Below are 22,740 nucleotides of genomic sequence, written 5' to 3'. Positions count from 1 at the left end.
AATGACATGTTTCCTCCGTAACAATGTGTCATGATCAGAAAGACTCATGTTTTAGGTCGGAAGAGCCAGATTGTAGTCTTGGCACTGTCTTATCAAGTTCATTTCTCTTAATTTGGACTTGCTCATTTGTAGATGGGGGGAAATAATAGTTAATTTAATGGTTTATTTTGAGAATGAAATGAGCTGAAACATAAAAATAGCTTGGAAATTGTAAACACTTTACAGATATGACTTTTAAATCTAATTATACTTAACTAATTCTTACCCCAAATGGTCTTGTCTTAAATTATTACTTCTATTTCATTTATTACTTACATTAAGTTATTACTTTTCCCTTAAGGAAAAATGTGGTACTCCTTCTCACCTTTCTATCAATTATCTCATAAATTATCTATCAATTATCTTCTAAACTCATTGGATAATTGGGACCTAGTGTAAACCCCCTCAAACAAGGGGTACTATTAAGAAATACAAGAGGAACAGCTACTATCCTAAAAAAAAAAATGACCTGTGGGTAATGGAGGTACAACGTCCAATGCAGTCTACATTAGCATGACGTAAATATTTTAGACAACGGGAAATTAAATATCTAGATGCATTATACTCTATAAAATCGGAAACTCTGACTGTATTCTGTTGGATATGCACATTACCTAATAGAAGGCTAGAAAACCCAACTAATTTATAGTCCAGTATATATCATATTTCACAATATTTGGAAGTAACACAATTATAATCTTTACAGTAGAAATCCCGAAGCCAATCCTCAAGTAAGTATAAAAAAAATGCTTCCAAAGGTCAGATGAAGAACCTTCCTGGATTATTTCTGAAGCCAACTTATTTTTAAGAATGGAAGTTTCATGTTTCAAAGGAAAACTGGAACTAGTCGACGTGCCAGAGAAAAGACTGCAGGAAGTAAGGAGGCCCATCTCTTCCCATCCAAAAGGGCATAAACCCATCATTAAGAATTGGCTGGAATCCATTTTAATATTAAAGTCTCAAAACTAAGATGGTCTAGAAATGTTAGCAATTAAATTACTTCATCACTAAAATTCATATTAAATCAAATTAAAAGCAGTTAATCAGAATGGCCATTTACTGTATCCCCCTGAAAATTATCTACAAGTAGGTCCCCTACAATATGCCCTTCCTATAGTCTGCACAGGCTCTACAATGTGTGTGTATATGCTCAATTATCATTAATCTTTCAAAGATATTCTCTGACTTTTTCTTTTCTTAAAAATACCACACCTTGGCCCTGGCTGGTTGGCTCAGAGGTAGAGCGTTGGCCCGGCATGCGGACATCCGGGTTTTGACCCCTGGTCAGGGTACACAGGAGAAGCAACCATCTGCTTCTCTCCCCTTCCCTCTCCCCCTTCTCACTCTCTCTCTTCCCCTCTTGTAGTTATTGACTCAATTGGCTTGAGCATCGGCCCTAGGTGCTGGGAATAGCTCAGTTAGTTCAAGCATTGGCCCCAGTTGGGGATTGCCGGGTGGATCCTTGTCAGGGTGCATGCAGGACTGCCTTCCTCTCTCATTTAAAAAGTCTGTAATTGATCAACACAAGTTTATCAGATGTTCCTTATTTTCTTAAAGGAAAACATCTCTGTTTTTCATCCATAATTCATACGAAAGGTTAATATTCTCCCCCTAAACTCTGTAAGGAAATTTTAAACTCATGGATCATCCTAAAAAAAGCATCATTCAAGGTGAGTGAAAAACAGACCAACCCACACTGCAGGCATCATGGTGTAGTTTCTTTATTATGGCAATAAGCAAGATTTTTAAAATTATTATTACATGCCCTTACAATTTCTCCTTCCTGATGTTAACAGTAAATGCTGAAATGGTCTAGGTAAGTAATTGTTGGGCTGGAAAAAGAAAAAAAAATGCTAATGTAAGTATTCCTATTTCCACAATGAAAACAAGATATTATTGCTTCACGTGACCTTTCCTAAGTACAGAATACTGCATTTTACACAATAGATTTTGGGTTCATGCTTTAATTACTAACCTCTGCTGTGCAGAAAATTAATGCAATTTTCATCATAATCCATCGTATAAATAATGTCCACAAAGAAGAACTCCATACACATAGGCAATGTCAGCTGATGGTTGGTGGCTAAACTTAGTCATTACCTGTGTTCCAGGGTCCCTAGCAAACTATACTTATAATAGGCAGTTTCTTGTGTGGCCCATCAGGTATAAGAAAAAAAAATTTTTGTTTCCTCTCTTCCAAGTTTAATTGATACATTTTGTTTCCTAAATGCCAAAGAACTAGTTACCTGGACGTTCTGTCATAACTGAAAACCCAGAGAAGAAACGTGAAATCGTGGAGTCTCATTTGGTTTCTTTTTTTTTAATCTTTCTTTTTTCTTTGTTTTTATTCAATGAGAGAAGGGGAGGCAGAGAGACAGACTCCCACGTGTGCCCCAACCAGGGTCCACCTGGCCAGCTCAGTAGTGGGTGATGCTCTACCCATCTGGGGCTTTGCTCCATTGCTCAATAACCGAGCTCATCTTAACACCTGAGGCCAAGGCCGTGAAGCCATCCTCAGTCCCAGGGCTAACTTGCTCCAATGGAGCCATGGCTGTGGGAGGAGGAGGGGGGGCCCACAAGGGAGGGGTAGAGAAGCAGATGAATGCTTCTCCTGTGTGCCTTCTCCTGACTGAAAATCAAACCCAAGACATCCACACGCTGGGCTAATGATCTACCACTGAGCCAACCAGGCAGGGCCCCATTTGGTTTCTAACTCAAGTCACTACCGTGGACTCCGAACAATGAGAAGGGAACAAGAGGCTACAGTGATGTCATTTGACAACAATCCCTGTTCCAGACAGTGAAAGAAAGTGTGACAGAGCCCAGACCGCGCCCTGGTCTGTGTGTCGGAGACAGGCATAATATGGAAAAGCGCCCGTCTCCCGAGAAAGCTGTGCCAAGGGGGCCGGCGTGCTTTCATCTCCACGGTCGTCTGTGACGGTCTTCGGCGGCGAGGGGCCCTGGCAGTTACGGGGTGTCATTCTCAAGATGGATAGTTTGGTTAGAGAGGAGTTCCCTCTCTTCTAGTTTAGAAGGAAACGACTGTGTGTTTATAATTTGTAAATAGTTCCTGTCTCGCTGGGTGTGTTACAGTTCCCAGAAGCATGGTCTGTCATGTCTAACAGGCAACAGAAGCCAGAGGGCTGTGCGGGTAAGTCCTGGGAAAGCGCGCACTGCGGAGCGTGGTGGCCCGGCGCCTGGGTGTGCACCGGGTCTGTGACGAGCACATCTCGGTGTGGGGGCTGCCGTGCGTGGAGAAGAAACAACGGGCTGCAGTACAGATGTGGGTGATCTGTGCTCCAGAAGCCGTAGTGTTGAAAATCCCTCTAGTTAGAAATCTCTTAAGGAAGTGAGAGCCTGACCAGGTGCTGGTGCAGTGGATAAAGTGTTGCCCTGGGATGCTGAGGACCCAGGTTCGAAGCCCCGAGGTCACCAGCTTGAACGTGGGATCATAGACATAACCCCATGGTCACTGTCTTAAGCCCAAAGTCACTGGATTGAAGCCCAAGGTCACTGGCTTGGGCGCAAGGTCGCTGGCTCAGCCGGAGCCCCCCTGGTCAAGGCACATACAAGAAAACAATCTGTGAACAACTACAGTGCCGCAATGACAAGCTGATGCTTCTCATCTCTCCTTCCTGTCTGTCTCTCTCTTGGTCTCTCTCTCTCTCTCTGCAAAGTAAATGAAGTGAGAGAGAAAAGAGAAAAGATACAGATGAGGACTATAAAGTACGCCAGTCTCACCTAACAATGGAGTAGTTGTGTTAAGCAGGAGAGGCATGAACAGAAGTCAGATTTTCATGTTAGACTTACTCCTCTAGAAGACGTCACAGAAACATAAAATAGAGGAAGCAACACAAATACGGCTGTGCTGTTGCTTATTAAAGACCTGATGGAAATACTACAATCAAAGCATCCCAAGAACAAAACTGCCCTGGAGGAAGTGGGGAAGAGTCCCAGTACCCACGCCCTCCGCGAGCCACGTGCTGACACAGCTGTCCTGCTGGAGGGCCTGTGCTTGATGAACGGAATAGCTCCAAGGCTCATCCGTGGAGATGCTGCGACTGCAACTCAGTCATCCTTGTCTCGAGGGCTTGAAGCACAGCCCCACGGCTTTACCTCCAGACCCCAGAGAGCCCACAGCCCCACGGCTTTACCGCCAGACCCCAGAGAGCCCACAGCCCCACGGCTTTACCTCCAGACCCCAGAGAGCCCACAGCCCCACGGCTTTATCTCCAGACCCCAGACAGCCCACAGCCCCACGGCTTTACCTCCAGACCCCAGACAGCCCACAGCCCCACGGCTTTACCTCCAGACCCCAGAGAGCCCACAGCCCCACGGCTTTATCTCCAGACCCCAGACAGCCCACAGCCACACGGCTTTACCTCCAGACCCCAGAGAGCCCACAGCCCCACGGCTTTACCTCCAGACCCCAGAGAGCCCACAGCCACACGGCTTTACCTCCAGACCCCAGAGAGCCCACAGCCACACGGCTTTACCTCCAGACCCCAGAGAGCCCACAGCCCCACGGCTTTACCTCCAGACCCCAGAGAGCCCTGGAGGTACGTCACTGTGGGGCTAGCCCTTGGCAGCCACGTCTCGAGTCCACGGCATGAATTTGTTGCCTGCCTGTTTACTGAACACCACTTTTTCCCGCACTGCCTTCTCGTGAGATGCTCTTCTCTACCACGTGGGCCAGAGACATAGGATCACAATTATCTCAGGGCAGTTTAGTATCCCATCCTTGGGTGGCTCATTTAAGAAGGGATGGCCAAACAGAAAGAAATCTTCCTCACTTCCAAGCCTTGGTTAATAAAATTTAGAAAATTTCCTAGAATACGTTTAAATAATTTCTTTAAGACCCATGTTTCCTGGCCCTGGACAGTTGGCTCAGTAGTAGAACGTCAGCCTGACATGTGGATGTCTCGGGTTCATTTCCTGGTTAGGACACACAGGAGAAGCAACCATCTGCTTCTTCTCCCCTCCCCTTTCTCTTGTTCCCTCTCTCTCTCCCCCTTCTACAGCCATGGCTCAAATGATTCAAGCGCATTGGCCCCAGGCACTGAGGATGGCTCTGTGGACTTGCCACCTCAGGTGCTAAAAATAGTTTGGTTGTGAGCATGGCCCAAGATAGAGCATCGGCCCTGATGGGGGTCACTGGTGGATCCTGGTTGGGGCACGTGCAGGAGTCTATCTCCCCTCCTCTCACTTGGAAAAGAAGAAGAAACAAAAGACCCGTGTTTCCTTTGGCAAAACATCCCATCCTGCACTTGAGCTTGGCTGTAACTGCTTCTGATGTGCAAGCCATTCTGTATGTCACCAGAAGCCATGCTCGTCAACTCATTCAGAAGGCGGCGGCATCTGTGTGATCCCTGTTCTGAAAAGGGGCAGTTTGCTTTCGAAAAAAAAAAATATTTCACTACTTTATTATTTTGCCAGGAACGATCATGTAAACACAACAAATAAGATCTACTTTGTAATTCCTTCCATTTGCGACAAATGGGCAAAACCATCTGGCTCTCTCAATTAATTTGAAGGCTCTCTGTGTCACGGAGCCAGTGTGTTTTATATTCATTTCCTTTTCCTGCGCAGTTTCCCCTTCACACTCCCCCCACCCCCTCCCCCGCCAGCATCCTATCCACGCTGCCGTCCCACGCCCCGCAGACCCACAGGTGCCGGGGGACTGGACGTCCGTTACACCGGGGAGCATCCGCATGGGGCATTCCGGTTTTCTTCTTTTGTATCTCATTGCATTCCAGAAGGTTTGTTGGAAAGCATAACGGCAACAAAAGCAGCAGATTTGAGAGTCTCCCAGGAGCAGGGAAAGGACAGATGTACCAGGCGTTTAGCTGGAGAGGCTGCCAGCAACAGCTGGGGAAGTGACAGGTTCTGAAGTGGGTGACCACCCCCCAGAGCACGGACGTGGACCTGAAGGAGCGGCAATTTCGCTCGATTTACTCGGGACTGCTTCGTCCCCTCCACCCCCACCCTCCCACCCCCGGCCCCTACGCCGTCCACACCCCACAGGGAAGGCGCCCTAGCCCGGCCCCACAATGGGCCTCCCACAGGCACGCCTTTTATACTCTTTCAACTAGGCCTTCCGTTCTGTCCCTTCTCATCCTCATCTTTAAAATGATAAATAAAAAAAATAAATAAATTTAAAAAAATATAAAAAGGGATCTTCCATGTAAATCACAAAAATATTAATATACTGGTCACTCTATCATCCTACTACTACTAATAATATTGGACTCAACCCCGAAGAAAGCTATCTGCTGAAGACATTAATGTCCCCTCCCTTTTGGGTTTTCTCTGGGGACACTCACCCTGTCATCTTCATCCTCCTCGTCATCTACGTCTGTGCTGCCCTGAAAGCAAGACCCACAGTTTGTTAATAAAACATCCGCTGAAATCACCGAATGCAAACCAAACTCATTCACATTAAAAAAAAAAAAAAATTTTTTTTTTTTGGCTACTTAACGTCGGCTCTAGCCTTTTTAAAATACAGTATTTTAAAATAACTCTTAAAAATAACACTTTAAGTTCAGCGACACTGTGGCAAAGTATAAACCATACGCGTGATCTCCATAAAACGTAACTAATATAAACAAAGCCACGAGGTGAGCGCCCTTGGAAGGCGCCCAGGGTTACAGATGCATTGCCGCGCGTTGTGCTTTCTGTAAACAGTTTCGTTCCTATCCTGACAAATGAACCAACCGGTACGTGAAGGCTGAGAATCCCATCCTCTCTGTGTGTGTGAGGCTCACTGTTATAATGACTTCTCTTTTCCTTTGGGGCCATGACTGAAACATTAGACAGTAGAAAATGCATTCGTCTGAATATAATCAATCTCAAGAATAAGTTACAGGTTTCTATACGGTGTTTGTGTTTTCCCGGGGCTTTGGGTTTGGGGAGGGGGGGGGCAGGTGAGGGAAGGACTCAAGGAGAAATGGCTTTAGTTCCGGGGTCACAGCCCCACCTGTGATGCAAATAAATAGTAAGTTTAGTTCAGGTGAGTTTTAAAATAGTGTCTATCTGATAGGTGAAGCTCGATCACATCACTGCAGTGTTTCAAAGCTCACACATGTTGGTTCACAATCAAATGGGTTTGGCAGCTCGCAAAGTATCCTGGATATTAGAAAATCAGGCCCTGGATGGTTGCTCAGTGGTAGAGTGTCAGCCTGGCGTGCAGAAGTCCTGGGTTCGATTCCCAGCCAGGGCACACAGGAGAAGCGCCCATCTGCTTCTCCACCCCGCCCCCTCTCCTTCCTCTCTGTCTCTCTCTTCCCCTCCCGCAGCCAAGGCTCCACTGGAGCAAAGATGGCCTGAGCGCTGAGGATGGCTCCATGGCCTCTGCCTCAGGCGCTAGAATGGCTATGATCGCGGCAGAGTGATGCCCCAAGATGGGCAGAGCATCGCCCCCCCTGGTGGGCGTGCCGGGTGGATCCTGGTCGGGTGCATGCGGGAGTCTGTCTGACTGCCTCCCCGTTTCCAGGTTCGGAAAAATACAAAAAAAAAGAGAAAAAAAAAAAAGAAAAAAAAATCAGTGTCTATTTTCATTTTTCTACATAACCTTGCAGAAGGTCAGGCATGCCGTTTAGATGTCACTGTTCCCATGAAAAGAGAATATTTGTAATATCATGGCTCTTAAAGGAGAGTAACTCTGAAGAAACCCAGAGAGTGTCCTGCTATACTCCATAACACCACAGAGAAGTCGTCAGTGGTGTCTCCAGGTCTGGCAACGCGCCACCTCCCAGAATCCCCGTGGGCGACAACGAGCAAGTTGTGTGACAGTCACTGATGCTGGGGAACTAACCTAGTCACTATTGGCAGCAAGCAGTTTTCACGAAAGCAAATAGATAAAAACAAGTATAATGAAAACACGGTATGGGAGAAATGAACATTGTACTGAGACGTCTTCAGCTTGAGCCACTGTTCTGCTGTGTGACTGAGCAAATCACTTTGCCATTATGGGTCTTAGCTTCATCAAGCACAGAATGGAAATAGTAATTCTTGCCTCCATCATGGTTGTGTTATCAAGATTCAATTAGATAATGAATTTGAAAATGTTTTATAAATTAAGAAAAATTATATATATATATACATACATTTATATGCACATATATATAAGTATACTTGTACCCATGTTATGTTTATATACACTATAAATACATACATATACATTCTATAAATATACATACCATACATGTAGCTATAAAAATAAAATTTGACTGAACATTACAAAAATGTTAATTGACAATATTTTTCTTATAGATGTTTCTCAGTAAAAATTTCCCTCAACTGTACCTCTGTGGAACTTAGTTATTAAAAGAATCTGTACTTTAAAGCTACTTATTGGATGGTTCTAGTGTCTTTAGGCCCTTCATTATTTAGGCCCATGCCTACTCCATTAAACAATGCAGAATCGAACAGAATAGAATTTTTTACTTTGCTTAGGATTCTATTCAAACATCATAATGAGTGGAACCTTCACTCACCTGGCTGCCCGGGATGCCGCCAACCTTCCCTTTGGTGGGTCTGAGGAAATGATACACCAAGAGCAGCAGCATCGCCAGAGGGACCATGTACAGTTCAAAATTCCAGACCGTGACCAAGAACACCTGATTGGAAGACAAGACCAAATCACAACTTGAGAAAACAGTGTGGGAACAATCTTAAACGCCTACTCATTGACTTCCGGATAAATCCAGGACTCTTGCTATATATGATAATAGCTTTTAGCAATAGTGACAAAACGGTTAACACACACACAGGTGTAATGATTAACACCATTTTTGTACTGATCGAACGAAGAAGAAATGAATTGGCCCGTCACACTACGGAATAGACAGATACAGCAGTCCTACATGTGGACACCCCATTACACTATCAGCCCTATTCAATTTCTTGCTCCTTGAGTTATTGGACCAGAATAGAGGTGAGTGGTGTATAAAAATCCAAGGTCTCAGAGAGGCCACAGACCAAATTCTGCCAACATAAGGCTTATTTCAACTGCAGAAAGGGATTACTTTTTAAATTGGCTACCAATGTTGAAAAATCTAAATAGTTGATAAAAAAAAAAATCACATTTCCAAAGTCTCTTTAAAAATCTTAAAATCTTCCAAATTTGAGGCTGGATAGCCCCAAGAAAATGATGGGCTAAAACTGTCTACATCAGACAGGGTATGCATCGCACCTGCCAGATTCTATCAGCCTCAGAATTTGTGACCCCTGCCATATAAAAAGGACAAGCAAGGGCTTGGGTTTGAACCCAAGTGTCTATGGCGCAATGGTCAGAGGAGATTTTCATGCAAATAAGATGTAGCCCTGCCTCCAAGAAACACACTAATTAGCAGGAAAAAAATAAGAAAAGAACACATGGTCATTATTTCAGGAGGCAGAAGTAAAATCTTGGGCAAATTATTTCAAAACTGTAGCCTCACTTTCTTTGCAAACTCACAGGTGGTCCAGAAGACGTAACAGAATAACATGTGGTTATCAGCTGTCAGCTCCTAAGTGCTGTAAAAAGTCATTGTCATTTACCAATGTAGAAGAGGGAAATGATTACCTCTTAAATATTACATCTTCCTTTCCAAAAGCAGTATTACTAAAATTTTTTCCTATCATTGAAAAAAGATTGTGTAGCTACTATATATTTCTTGTTTGTTTTTGATCGCTACTGTAAATTGCATCATTTATTTCAACATATTATTCAAATAGGTAATTGTTGGCTTATAAAAGCTAACGGTTTGTGCAACCCCTGTCAAATCCTATCACTTGATACATTGTTTCAACTAATCTGAGAAAAGGATTAGTTGCTTTTCTTTTATTACACATAGTAGCCTATCGAGACACTGAAAAATTTTTTTTAAGTGGGAGGAGGAGAAGCAGAGAGACAGATTTCCGCATTCGCCCCAACCAGGATCAACCAGGCAAGCCCACTAGGGGGTGATGCTCTGCCCATCTTGGGCTGTTGCTCCATTGCAACTGAAGCCATTTTTTTAGCATCTGAGGTGGAGGCCGTGGATCCATCCTCAGCACCCGGGGCCAACTCTCACTAGAGCCAATCGAGCCATGGCTTATGGGAGAGGAAGAGAAGTAGGGGCGGGGGGGGGGGGGGAGAGGTGAAGAAGCAGAGGGTCACATCTCCTGTGTGCCCTGATCAAGAACTGAACCACGGACTTCCACAGAGCAAGCTGACACTGTACCACTGAGCCAACCAGCCAGGGCCATCAAACCCAATGTCACAGTCAAGCAAATCAAATGTAAAGAAGTTCAGAAGTGAGGAGTCAGCAGCAGCAGCCTGCCTCTTAGAGCCGTGGAACGACTGTGTCCCAGTCAAGTGGACAAGTGACATATGCAAGAAGAAAGCCACTTGGGAGATGAAGTTTGTTTGGTCTCTACTTCACCAGTTTATTTGTGTAGAAAAACCCTCAGGCCATTCATTAGTCCAATGAGAAGACACTTCATCGCTTATTACTTTGCTTGTCCTGATGCTAGAGAGTAGGAAAGGGTGGATCAGACTAACAGTTTAGTAGGAGAAAGAAATTATAAACAAACACATGACAGCGATAACAATTTTCAAAGGCTTCACATGCCTGGAGACAGTAAAACATCCCAACCAGCTGGATCCTGAGGGGATGAGGCAGAAGATGAGGTCAGGTAACTGAGCCGGGGGTCAGTTAGTGGAAAGACCTACATGTCATGGCCATCAGCTGAAGATGTAATGGTAAATTAAATGAGAAGAAATTGTGAATTTTTAAACAGAGAAATAATAATAGAATCAGATCTCTGACTAGATAATTCTGGTAGCAAAGCGCTCTGAATGATGGGCAAGGGGGAAGGAAATGAGAAACTGAGGAAAAGTTTAGGAAGAAACTGGAATTGCCCAGAAGACAGAACAAGACCACTCTGGTCTGGGAGGCTAAGGGATGTTTTATAGAAAATAAAGGGTTGTTTTGTTTTTGTTCACTTTTTTTTTTCTTCCTTTTCTAACTGAGAGGAGAATAGAGATAGACTCCTGCATGCGCCCTGACCAGGATCCACCCAGCAATTCCCGTCTGGGGCTGATGCTCTGCCCATTTGGGGCCATGCTCACAATGGAGCTATTTTTAGTGCCTGAGGCAGAGGCTCAACAGAGCCGTCCTCAGTGCCTGGAGCCAATGCACTTGAACTAATCAAGCCAGGGCTGTGAGAAAGGAATGTGTGTGTGTGTGGGGGGGAAGGCATGGAGAAGCAGATGGTTGTTTCTCCTATGAGCCCTGACTGGGAATTGAAGCTGGAACTTCCAGACACTGGGCAGAAGCTCTACCACTGAGCAATTGGCTAGGGCCGGGTTTTGTTGGTTCTTTAAAAATGTTGGATGTTAACTGTGGGGAGTTGTATGGGGAAACAGCATGGGTTTTTAAGTTACATTGCAAAGAGGCTCTAAGCTTACAGATGGTGTTGAGGTTGCTAAGAGTCTAATCATCACGGATTATCTGATCAAATCCAATGTAACCACAAGAGTCCTTAAAAGTATAAGAGGCATTAAAAGAAAGTCAGGCCTGACCAGGTGGTGGCGCAGTGGATAGAGCGTCCGACTGGGATGTGGAAGGACCCAGGTTCGAGACCCTGGGGTTGCCAGCTTGAGCACGGGCTCATCTGGCTTGAGCAAAAAGCTCACTAGCATGGACCCAAGGTCACTGGCTCGAGCGGGGCGGGGGGGTGGGGTTACTCAGTCTGCTGAAGGCCCGTGGTCATGGCACATATGAGAAAGCAATCAATGAACAACTACGGTGTTGCAAGGAAAAACTGATGATTGATGCTTCTCATCTCTCTCCATTCCTGTTGTTCCTGTTTGTCTGTCCCTATCTGTCCCTCTATCTGACTCTCTCTCTCTGTCCCTGTTAAAAAAAAAAAAAAAAAAGAAAGTCAGGAAATACTGTCGGGCAGAAGCAAGGTCAGAGGGAGAACTTAACAATGTGCCCTTGGCTAAATGTGAAGATGGAGAAAGGGGCCATGAGCCAAGGAGTGTGAGCAGCCCCTCAACAAGCTGGGAAAGGGAACAGACTCTCCAGGACCACGAGAAGGAAACACAGCCTTCCTGACACCTTGATTTTAACCCAGTGCGACGTCCGCTAGACTGCCCACCTCCAGAGCTGGAAGGTAAGGAGTGTATTGTGGTCTTACGCCACTGCTTGTGTGGTAATTTGTTATGGTAGCAAGAGAAAACTAAGAAAGGAGTATATAATATAACAGCGGTGAACACAAGTAGAGAAACTAGAAAAGGTTCAGTCTCCAGCTAGGAAGAGGTACGGGAATATAGACACCAATCACGGAAGGAAGGCTCTGGCAAGCGTCAACTCAGATCAAGGTCGGAACTGAAATGCCTACTCCTGCCCTGGCCTTCACTTTTCCCTCCTCCCTCCAAAAAAATCCTTCACGTTTCAACCCGCTCCTTTAAGTCCTGCGCCGGCTGCACAATGTGTAATTTCCAAACTGTTGGTTTTCTTGAGATTCAGGTGCGTAAAAATATACTATTTCTGGTGTTTGTTTGGCATTGTCTTTGTCCATGTCTACTTGACACGGAATGACCTGGCCAGTTCATGGAGTTCGGGGGGGGGGGGGAGGGATCAAACTGGGTGATTTTCCTTGTCTCTTAGAGACAATAATACTCCATCCCCACGCTTCAACTGGGCAAAGACCCAATGGGTAGTTTATTCCCAGTGCTTTTTCAGAAAGACACCTGGATTGTGTGTTTTCTACTTTTATGATGCTCTATGACTATTTATATAAACCTGGTATATAACTCTCAATCTGCCAGTTTTACAATAACACCATAGTGAACATTTCCATGAAGAACATAGCTGGCCCTGGTCAGAGAGCTCAGCTGGTTGGAGGATCATTCCGATATGCAGAGGTTGTCAGTTTGATCCCCGGTCAGGGCACAAACATAAACAGACTGATGTTTCTGTCTGTCCCTCTCCCCTTCCCTCTCTCTCTCTCTAAAATAAATTAAAAAACATATAGCTAACTCCATTCTGATTTTAGAAGAATTCTATATAGAAAAGGCCCAGAGAATCCTAATATTAAATACAATTTAGTGGCTTTTAGCCTGCATTCTTCTAAGCATGTAGTTTTGTTGACTTTTACTTTCCCCTTTCTAAATGTACTATCAGATTTAAAAAAAAAAAAAAAAAAAAAACAGGGAAAAATGCTTCTAACCTGTACTTATACACAAGCTTCTTACTAAATACATAATCTTTATTTTCTTTTTAATATGAGACATTAATTAAAACTCCATCGTTTGCATTATGCTACTGGCCAGCCTATACTTTATATTCCTCGATGGCTTTATGTAGATGGAAGAAGTTTAACACTCATCTACGATTCAGTAAAAATCCCACACCACTCATTAAGGTCAAGTAACTAAAAAAGTAGAAAAACTCGGAACTAAATAAAAGGAAGACATCTCATAGGCCTTTTCCCCTAATCTGACCGTAACATCAGGTCCAGACTCAAGACAATCAATTCCTCATTCTGTGCCTTTGCTCAACGTGGGACTTGGGTCCATGCATCTTTCAAAGCCATTTGCAGATTCTCTGCTGTGATTCAGGAAGGGACAGAAGACGCCTCACACATTTATTTATTCTTCATAAAGCTGGGTATCTTGCGGAAGTCAAGAAAAAAATTCCACTAAATGTACCGATAAGTGTTTCGCTCACTCCTTGAAGCGTAACCGTTGGCACCACGGGTGCCCCTGTGGTAGGAGTCTGTTGGGGGCTCTAATTGTCCTCTAAGTGGACAGAGCGTCTTCTGAAAGTGTCCTCTGACTCTGGGTACGTGAGCACCGGGCTGCAATTGCACCTAAAAGCTTCAACTTAACACTTACGACTTACTCCTCTGTGTGTGCAGAAAGACTAGGTCAGATTGGACACAGCAGAAAGGCTCCGAGTAATAAAGCAAGTGTATCTAATTAGCATCAGTTCAGTAACAGAATAAAGCAACTTCCACTGGAATAAGTTACTCCACTTAGAGCTTTATTTCTGGCACTAAAAGACGCAGGGCTGCTGTAAGCTCACATTAAGAAGCCCCCGGTAGCTCTGGACATATTCAACGTGCTTGCCGCCCTGGCGGTGCTGTAATTCAGGGACCCTCCGACAGCGGTTCGGGAGCGAGCGGTGCTATTCATAACCAAGTACAATTCCTTTAGGGATCGGATCAGCGATGTCTTGGATGGGCTCCTGTGACTCAGACAGACTACCTATTTGTGTTATCAAAAAGAAAACTGGGTTTGTATCAGAGCCACGGATGCTTGCCATGATGAACAAATAATGATGCCGAAGTTTGGATCGTCCTGTCCTTAGAAATGCTTTCAGGAGTCCAGAGTTGATCGTAAATGGGACAAGTCCAAAATGCTTTCCTACAATACTGAGACAACGCCATAAACCAGGAAGAAACCCCAAATACGGTCTTTACGCATGTATGTGCACATGTGCACACTCACGCGCACGCACACCCACTCACTCCTTCACTTACACCATCGCTGGACGGACCACCAAAACAGAAGTTCACATCCGAACCCAGCCACTCCACAGTCCATTTTTGGCCTATTACGTTCAAAAATCTGTTGCATTGTAAAAATAAATGTGTTCCAAACAATAACCCCCCCCCCCACACACATTTCCCCAAAACAACGATGTTTATGTCTAACTTCACACACGAAAGTGATAAGTTTGATGACATGGAGAAAAAAAAAAAAAGAACGTCTTCCTCGGCTTAAATGGATCTGGTCCATTTAAGCACAGAATGAAAACATTTGAACATGCCCTTTAAAAACCAACAGGCAGATGTTCAGGTGACGGCAAAGCCAGGAAATGGTTTATTTAAATAAAGCTATTATATGTGCAGCCCAAAGTAGGAGTGGGCACTGAGGCTGGGGCATGTCTGAACGATCCCCACCTGTTAGCCCTGAAAAATCAATTAAAGTCACCCTTTCCTAGCAAGTCCCCTTTCTATCCAGTAAAACTCAGCTTCGTCGTCCTGAGCCTTCAGTTGCTCGGGAGAAATGCAGTTGAAATCTAACTCCCAGATCTCACACTCATATAAACCAATCATGAAAAACTTAGCGGGGAGCACGGGGGGGGGGGGAGGCAGCAGGAGAAACGGGAAGGAGAAGGAGACAAAAAAAAAGAGAGGAAAAGAGAAAGAGAAAAATTCCTACTTCCATCAGTCTCATACTGAGAACCATACCTCCTTCTGGTGAATTCCAATAATTTCTTCAAAGGCTCTTCCCCCCCCCCCCCCTTCCTTTTCTTTTCTCCTTCAGAACAGAATTCTGGGCTACATTTTTCTGGGCAAGAGAAGAGATCCAACTTTGCAAGTTGAAAGCAAGGGCAAGGGAAAGCCATCCCAAGTGTTCTAGTAATTAAACGAATATGCATAATGCACCATATGCCCCAAGGGCCTGTTCTTCATGTGGGCCAGATTTTTGTTTGAATTTTTAATTTTTATATACAGATGAAACATTCAGTCTAATCGACCGACAGCGTGAGGGAACAGGCCATCAGAGAGAGGGCGAGGGGCAGCCCTCGCAAGAGCAGGGGCCAGAGACACGGGAGATGCGAGAGAAATTCCCTTTTGAAGATGTGGATTCGGATGTGTACTTTCTCCCTCTAGCGATTGCTCTTGTCATTTTCTGAGTCCACAGGACACACATAGAATGAATACCCTGACAACACTATGCAGTAGGAGCAGAACACAACACCATCCGTTGAAAAGTGTGAAAATCCCATGGGACCCACAAGGATTTATTTAAAAAAAAAAAAAAAAATCTCCTACACCCATCATTCAGACTACCATCTTGAATTACAGGAAACCCTCCCAAGAAAGCTACATAAGTATTATGTTGCAGGCTCTAGGCTACATATATTAGCAATCTGAACTGATCCGAGAGGAATTCATGCCTCTCAAAGATGCAACTGTTCCAAGTGGTTGGAAAATTCTCAGGGTGAAATGCAAGCTTGTCCTCCCTGCTCCTGCAGCAGTACAGAGTAGACATTTAAGGGACTAAAATGCTCTCTCAAACACACAGATCCCCAATAGATCCCAAAGAGCCACGGTGAAGAACAGGTAAAACCTTCCTTGAAGCTTTTCAGTGTCATTTTGAAAACACCGAGTTATAATCCAAGCAACAGACGAGACACAAAGTCCGATAAAATTCCTGTCATCTCTGGACACAGAGGGTCCAGCCAGCCTTCTCCAGTGCAGAGAAGGGAGCTTCTGAAATATGTGTTTGCACAACATTTGAAACGTACAACGATGGTCTGGACAAAGCTACCGGGGTCCTGTGCAGGGGGCTGGTCTTGTACATGCCTGATGCAGGATAAACATTTCAGAACAGAGTGACTCTGTGTGTGTTTATGTGTGCACACACGCACACACAACACAGGGCAAATGCTTCAGTTCACTATTCCCGAAGTCTTTCTACCAAAATCACCTAAATGCAAAAATGCCACATTGGGCTTGACTGCATTCAGAAAAGATTATGTAAACAAACTGGATAGAAAGTCAAAAGGAAGAAGCCTAGGACTCTTCTCAGCGCCTCCCCCCCCCCCCCCTTTGGAACACAGATACTCTGTCCTTTTCACAATGTAAACACCAGGATGGAATGCAAAGCATTTAAAGAGCAAGTAATAATAGAGCCAATAGAGCCATAAATAACACCTCCCCCTTGCTTTCACTCTCCACCCCTGGGTTTACGCCTTTGATACTGGCTGGGTGACTTGATGGAGTGGTCTCCTGGTCTCCGTGGGAAGACAGATAAACTTCCACAGGCAGGCAGAAGACAAAAAACTGACAAGGAGCGTCACCTCTCCTGACTGTTTAAATCCTTTAAGGAAGTGTCCGAGCAATTAGAGAGGGAGTGTAATCTTTGCAGAGTGCATTAACACTCCGCGACCTCCCAACAATAGATCAGACCTCAGACACATAATGCTTCCCTGAGGCTTTTTAGTGAAGCACGTTTGATCTCTTAGTCACTCCTGCGTTACTGTAGGTATCGTCCAAGTGGACGGCATTATTCATGAGCCCTGCTGTCCACAAGCTCTGAGGCTGGACTGCAATCAAGAGAAAAGCAGGGAAATCACCATAATCCTCCTCAACAGTCTTTCTTCTATCTTTTAAGATGAGGGTGAGAGTGAGCCCAGACTTCTGGAACAAGCACAGTCTTTTCACAATTCTCTTACTATTTTTTTTTCTTCAAGCTACCAACTCCCGTTTGGTAAAAGTGAATTCGTTCCATCCAGATGCACAGGTCAGTTGGTCAGCAAAGGGCATGGGGTAGAGACTTCTTCAAAACATTGGCTGTTTTTGTCTATAAAATGAGCTTCATGAGGGAGTCACTGAGGAAAACATCGTGTGTGATAAACAACGCTGCAATATGCAAAAGAAAGTGGCTGGGGGGGGGTGAGGGGGGGTGGGAAGCAAATAAGCCCCTTGCATTGCTCACGCTTTTAAATCTTCATTTCTTCTGCAGGTTACAGGGCAGGGGCAGGACGCTCTGATCAGGCAATGACCTATTTCCTGACGAACACACCCTGTTCCGACTGCTAATCTCACAGCGGAAGCTTGGCTTTCACCATTTATTATAAACACTTTCAAGAACTGCTTACCACGATACATTTTCTTTAATAGATTAGATTTTGGTCCTCTGCTAACAGAGCCAAGAACTAAATATTTTTTTTTCGAAGGCAGCAAAATAGGTTTTCCGAGGGTCCGACTAGCTTTTTACTCTTGTCCATCGTGAGTAATTGGAATAGCAATGGAAACAGATTATGAGGTTTCTTTTCTTTTCTCCCCTGTGCCCCGCCCTCATAGTGTAAGAAATTCTGTATCGGACAGTATGGTCTACAAGATCTTACTGGTTTTGAACTTCACCATGAGCCTTAGTGAAATGTTCAGAAGAGAGACAAGACTGAAATAATTTGTTCCAGACCACCACAGTCATCTGTGGGTGACACTCAGTATCTAAAGCCTAAAGCATTTAATCCAAAATAATTCCAGTTTCTTAGAATCAAGGCAGTTTCCCCAAGCAAATGTGCACTGCAAAGGTTTTTTTAAATAAGACTACAAGAACAGAAGAGAGCTGAAAATTAGCTTTATGTTGAAGCAAATCACTTACGTGTTAGCACTTTCTGACCCAAATTTAAGAAGAAAAAAAAAAAAGCCAGGGAATATACATCCACAAAATGCAATTGGAGAACTTCTGAACCTTAACAAGCAGGAAAGAAAGATCTACTAAATGATCTAACTGTGCTTGGACATCTAATGTCCAAAATAAAAATAAGAAAAATCATTGAAGAAAATGTTATCATCTCCACTGTAAGTTTTCTCATGTTTTAAAAAGAAGTTGTTTACTCTTTGATTCTATCTCTGGGTACAATAGCTTTCAAGAAATGTGTGATCATGCTCAGATTAAAACAAACCTTCAATAATTAGTTATGGAAAGAGATATCTTCTGGAAGCAAATGGACTTGATGCTCTGATTTGGAGATGTGCCTGTGTACACATACACACACACACACACACACACACACACACCATGCCTAAGCAACTTAACACTCAATAGCAAAACATTTTATAAACCTCACCAATTCCATAGGCATCAAATTTTGACTACAGACCAAGTAAAAATGAAAGAAGAAAATCAGGTTTAACATGTTAATTTGCCAGAGGAAACTGGTACCAGCTCGACAATAATCTGGACCTCACCCCTTGCACAGAAAAAAGGGCACACCATAGGACAGCTGAGAACGTGATTATAAAAACTGGCGATTACACAACGTGAAAATTTGGGGGCTTTTTTTTTTAAACTAATGTAAGGATTTCTGCATGTAGATGACTATATCAAATTAAAAATAAATTGCTGAACTTAAAATCCCTAAGAAGTAGTCCACAGGAATTTACCTTTGGGAGTTTCATTATTTATAAGATTCTATCGCCACCTGCAGGACTATTCTTAAGTGAACTTGAGCAATGGTCAGGCTATCTGCTAAGTCAGGGGTCGGGAGCCTATGGCTCATGAGCCAGATGTGGCTCTTTTGATGGCTGCATCTGGCTAGCAGACAAATCTTTAATAAAAAAAATAATAATAATAACGATAAAATATAAAACATTGTCATGTATTACAATCCATTCATTTCCTACTGCTCATGTTCATGGTCGTGGGTGGCTGGAGCCAATCACAGCTGTCTTCCGGGACACCACCAAATTTTTATTGGATAATGCATAAAGTACACGGGTTGTTGTATGGCTCTCACGGAATTACATTTTAAAATATGTGGCATTCGTGGCTCTCTCAGCCAAAAAGGTTCCCGACCCCTGTGCTAAGTCTTAGTGTTTTCTTTACCCTTTTCTCTTTCTTCCCTTCTTCCTCCTTTTGTTTGATCCTGTCTCTCTCTCTCTGTGTGTGTGCATGTTGGATTTCCAAATAATCAATTATTTTTCTTTTGAAAATAGGTACATTATTAGTAAAAGTTTGAAAGCCACCAATGAAATACAAACGGAAACTTCCTGAAAGAAGTGAGCTGACCAAGGCCATGGGCAGCTAGCTACTTTTTAAACAGCTAAACACACCTCAGGTTGGCCACTTTGCCAAATAGAATTCTGAGGAGGGAACTGGCATACCAAAATTTCCTTATGAAAAAATGTGAGGATTTCAGTGTAGCTTTGGCTGTGGACTAGTTTATAAAAAAAAAGTTTGTAACTGCACGTACCAGGCTTATACCAGAGCAGGAAAAATAAAACAACAAAAAAATGGCGCTGTCTGCAAATTCATACTTAGCATGCCTGTGCTCTTTAAACAACACACACACGTAAGATACTATTTCACTACACGTGTCATGAAGACATGGCCCCGTCACTATGGTGTCATCATCTGTACCATCATCGTCAGGATCCCATGAAGTCTTGATGGAAGAGCTTTTTCTACAGCAAGAGATGGGGCAGGCACCTGACGTACCACCCTGGGTTTCATCCCCCAGGGTATGTTACCCGCCCCCTCCCCCCCCCAGTAGCAATTCTACAGACCTACATTTTCCAAATGTAAGGCTCAAGGGAAAATGTGGTTTTTAAAGTTTAATAATATATCCACAGATAGTGTGTAGATGCAGGTCATACTCAGGAATTAAAACCGTGATTTCAAAGTTTGTGACCACAGAAGTGACCCACTGAGGATACGGCGGCATGGGGGCTGAGAACCCTGTGCTGTCATAAGCCATAAAGCCTTTGGAAAATCACTACCAAAGCCTTTGGATGAACATGAAAGAGCCTCTGGTTTAAATTCTTAAGAGCTCCACGCATTTCCATTGAAACGGTAGCCATGGGGGTCTGGTTTCAACACCCATTGAGCAAAAAAAGTGTATTTTTTTTCTTGTTTTTTATTTTCTTGACATAATGAAGCATCTCTAGCAATAAGTTGAAACAAAAACTTTAAAAAGCTTGGGTGGAAATAGAAAAAAATCATGATAAAGGGCCAGAAAAATATGGATTGGGGTTGGAAGAAAATTCCAGAGAGAGTAAAAGTCAGTAAACACTGCAGAGAAACATGGCTTAGACCAGGGGTCGGGAACCTTTTTGGCTGAGAGAGCCACGAACGCCACATATTTTAAAATGTAATTCTGTGAGAGCCATACAATGACTCATGAACATTACACATTATCCAATAAAAATTTGGTGTTGTCCCGGAGGACAACTGTGATGGGCTCCAGCCACCCACAACCATGAACATGAGCGGTAGAAAATGAATGGATTATAATACATGAGAATGTTTTATATTTTTAACATTTTTTTTATTAAAAATTTGCGAGCCAGATGCAGCCATCCAAAGAGCCACATCTGGCTCGCGAGCCATATAGGTTCCCGACCCTTGGCTTAGACGGTAATATATTGAATCAGAGATTGATTTAATGTCTTTGTATCTTTCTTTATTTTTATTTTTTGTAAAAGTGAAACCTAGAATATCAGGCCAACGAAAATCCCCCCTCCCCAAATTAGGTCTATTATTAAATAGCCAATGACACAACCCCAGGATAATAGGAGGAGAGATAGGCAAACACACTTTCTTAAACCCTAAGTCAAAGGGCCAAGTACAACCCGGCACAGTAACTAACCCCTTCCAGACCACAAAGGACGCTTCTCTCCACAAACACAAGATCAGGCAGCTGGGATGACTACCAGGCTCTCTTGTAACTGTCACCTGTGGTGGGTCTAATTATGAGCTACCCCCCCACCTGCATCACACAGCCACACAAGGGCCATCAGCTGGCCAAAGACAGCGCACGCCACTTGACGGGGATCCCCAAAGATCAGCCACCTAGACTCACAAAATGCCAGCTTCGGAACAAATGACAAAGCTCGGGCCACAAAAAAAAAGGCAGTATCAAATTAGCCAGAAATACAAGCGCTGAGCCCGGTTCTGCGACAGATCAAAACTGAAGAGGAAATTGGTTGTAACTGTTCTTACACATTCTCCCCGCCCCGGACTCCAGCCTCACCACCTCTCTCCTCCCATTCCTCCATCTCTTTTATTTCTAAATATTCTTTTCAATTTTTTGCATCATACAACATGTCGGCACATCCAGGAAACAGATGGGGAAAGGAGAAAAAGGACTCAGGTCTGTGAAAACCAAAAATTCAATCTCGCCAGATCCCAGACCTGTTGATCCAGGAGCCACATCAGAGATCTGCCAGGTCCCCTCCGCTGTCCCCAGGTCGCAGGCTGCTGGCTGCCTTTTGGTCATTCTGCTCATTAGCAGGGTGCTAATTAGCAGAACGGCCGGAAGGCAAATGCATCTCGGACACCGATTCTGAGGAAGCTGTTAGGTTGTCTCTGCCTTTTGTCCTCTGATGGGGATCACAGGCCAAGAGAAAACAGTTACATGAAGACAGAGACTGGGCCTTGGTGATTCTGTACTCCACAATGTCCTACAACAATCCTTCCATCATATGACCGTGTTACACTAAAATCATTTTTTTTTTAGCATACAATATTAACCTGAAATATTCAGTCACTGAAATAATCCCTTTGATGTAACATTTCTTCCTATTCCAGTTGACATACAATATTATATATTAGTTTCAGGTGAACCACATAGTGATGAGACATTTGTATACTTTATGAAGTGATCACCCCTTTAAGTTGAATACCCACCTGACACTATACATAGTTATTGTCCGGTAGTTGCCTTGGGGTTGGGTTGTGAAACCCTCCTTTGCCCTGAATTTTCCGGCAAGTGCTAATCTCACCGAAACCTCACACGCCCAAGTCCTCGGAATCATCCCTGAGGTTGTTCCGGGAACTGCACGCTTCACCAAACCCCAATCCCACTGGCCGTTACCAACCCCCTCCTGCAAATATAAAAAACCCGAAAGTCCTAACCCGGGCACGCCTTCACAGACCTGCGTCCTAGGGTCAGTGAACTCGCCCGGAGCTCCCAATAAAGCCTGATTCTGTTTATTCGGCTGATGGGTCTTTTGCTCATTCGCTCATTGGCGGCATATAGGGGTCTTCCATCTTTCAGTTATTACAATAGTATAGACTATCTTCCCCATGCTGGACTTTACATCCCTACAACTGTTTTTATAACTGGCCTGTTTTTTAAAAAAAAAAAAAAATTTTATTGATTTTAGCAGGAGAGGAAGGGGCGGGGAGAGAAAGAGAGA

At 43.9% G+C, this 22,740-nt stretch overlaps 1 protein-coding gene across 4 annotated transcripts in view; it reads right to left on the bottom strand.

Annotated features, from left to right (window-relative positions):
* The window catches only part of MCTP2 (multiple C2 and transmembrane domain containing 2), a 189,723-nt gene that overhangs the window by 23,744 nt on the left and 143,239 nt on the right, over positions 1–22,740 (bottom strand). For all 4 annotated transcript variants that reach the window (XM_066355202.1, XM_066355205.1, XM_066355203.1 and 1 more), the window contains 2 exons: positions 8,535–8,657; positions 6,363–6,404 (listed from right to left, as the gene is read on the bottom strand). In XM_066355202.1, coding sequence (XP_066211299.1) covers positions 6,363–6,404; positions 8,535–8,657 — 165 coding nt within the window. The remainder of the gene's footprint in view (positions 1–6,362; positions 6,405–8,534; positions 8,658–22,740) is intronic.

Source organism: Saccopteryx leptura, chromosome 13 (assembly GCF_036850995.1).
Source record: "Saccopteryx leptura isolate mSacLep1 chromosome 13, mSacLep1_pri_phased_curated, whole genome shotgun sequence".
Taxonomy (NCBI): domain Eukaryota; kingdom Metazoa; phylum Chordata; class Mammalia; order Chiroptera; family Emballonuridae; genus Saccopteryx; species Saccopteryx leptura.
Note: the sequence above shows the minus strand (reverse complement) of the source record. Positions and strands in the feature narration are given on the sequence as shown.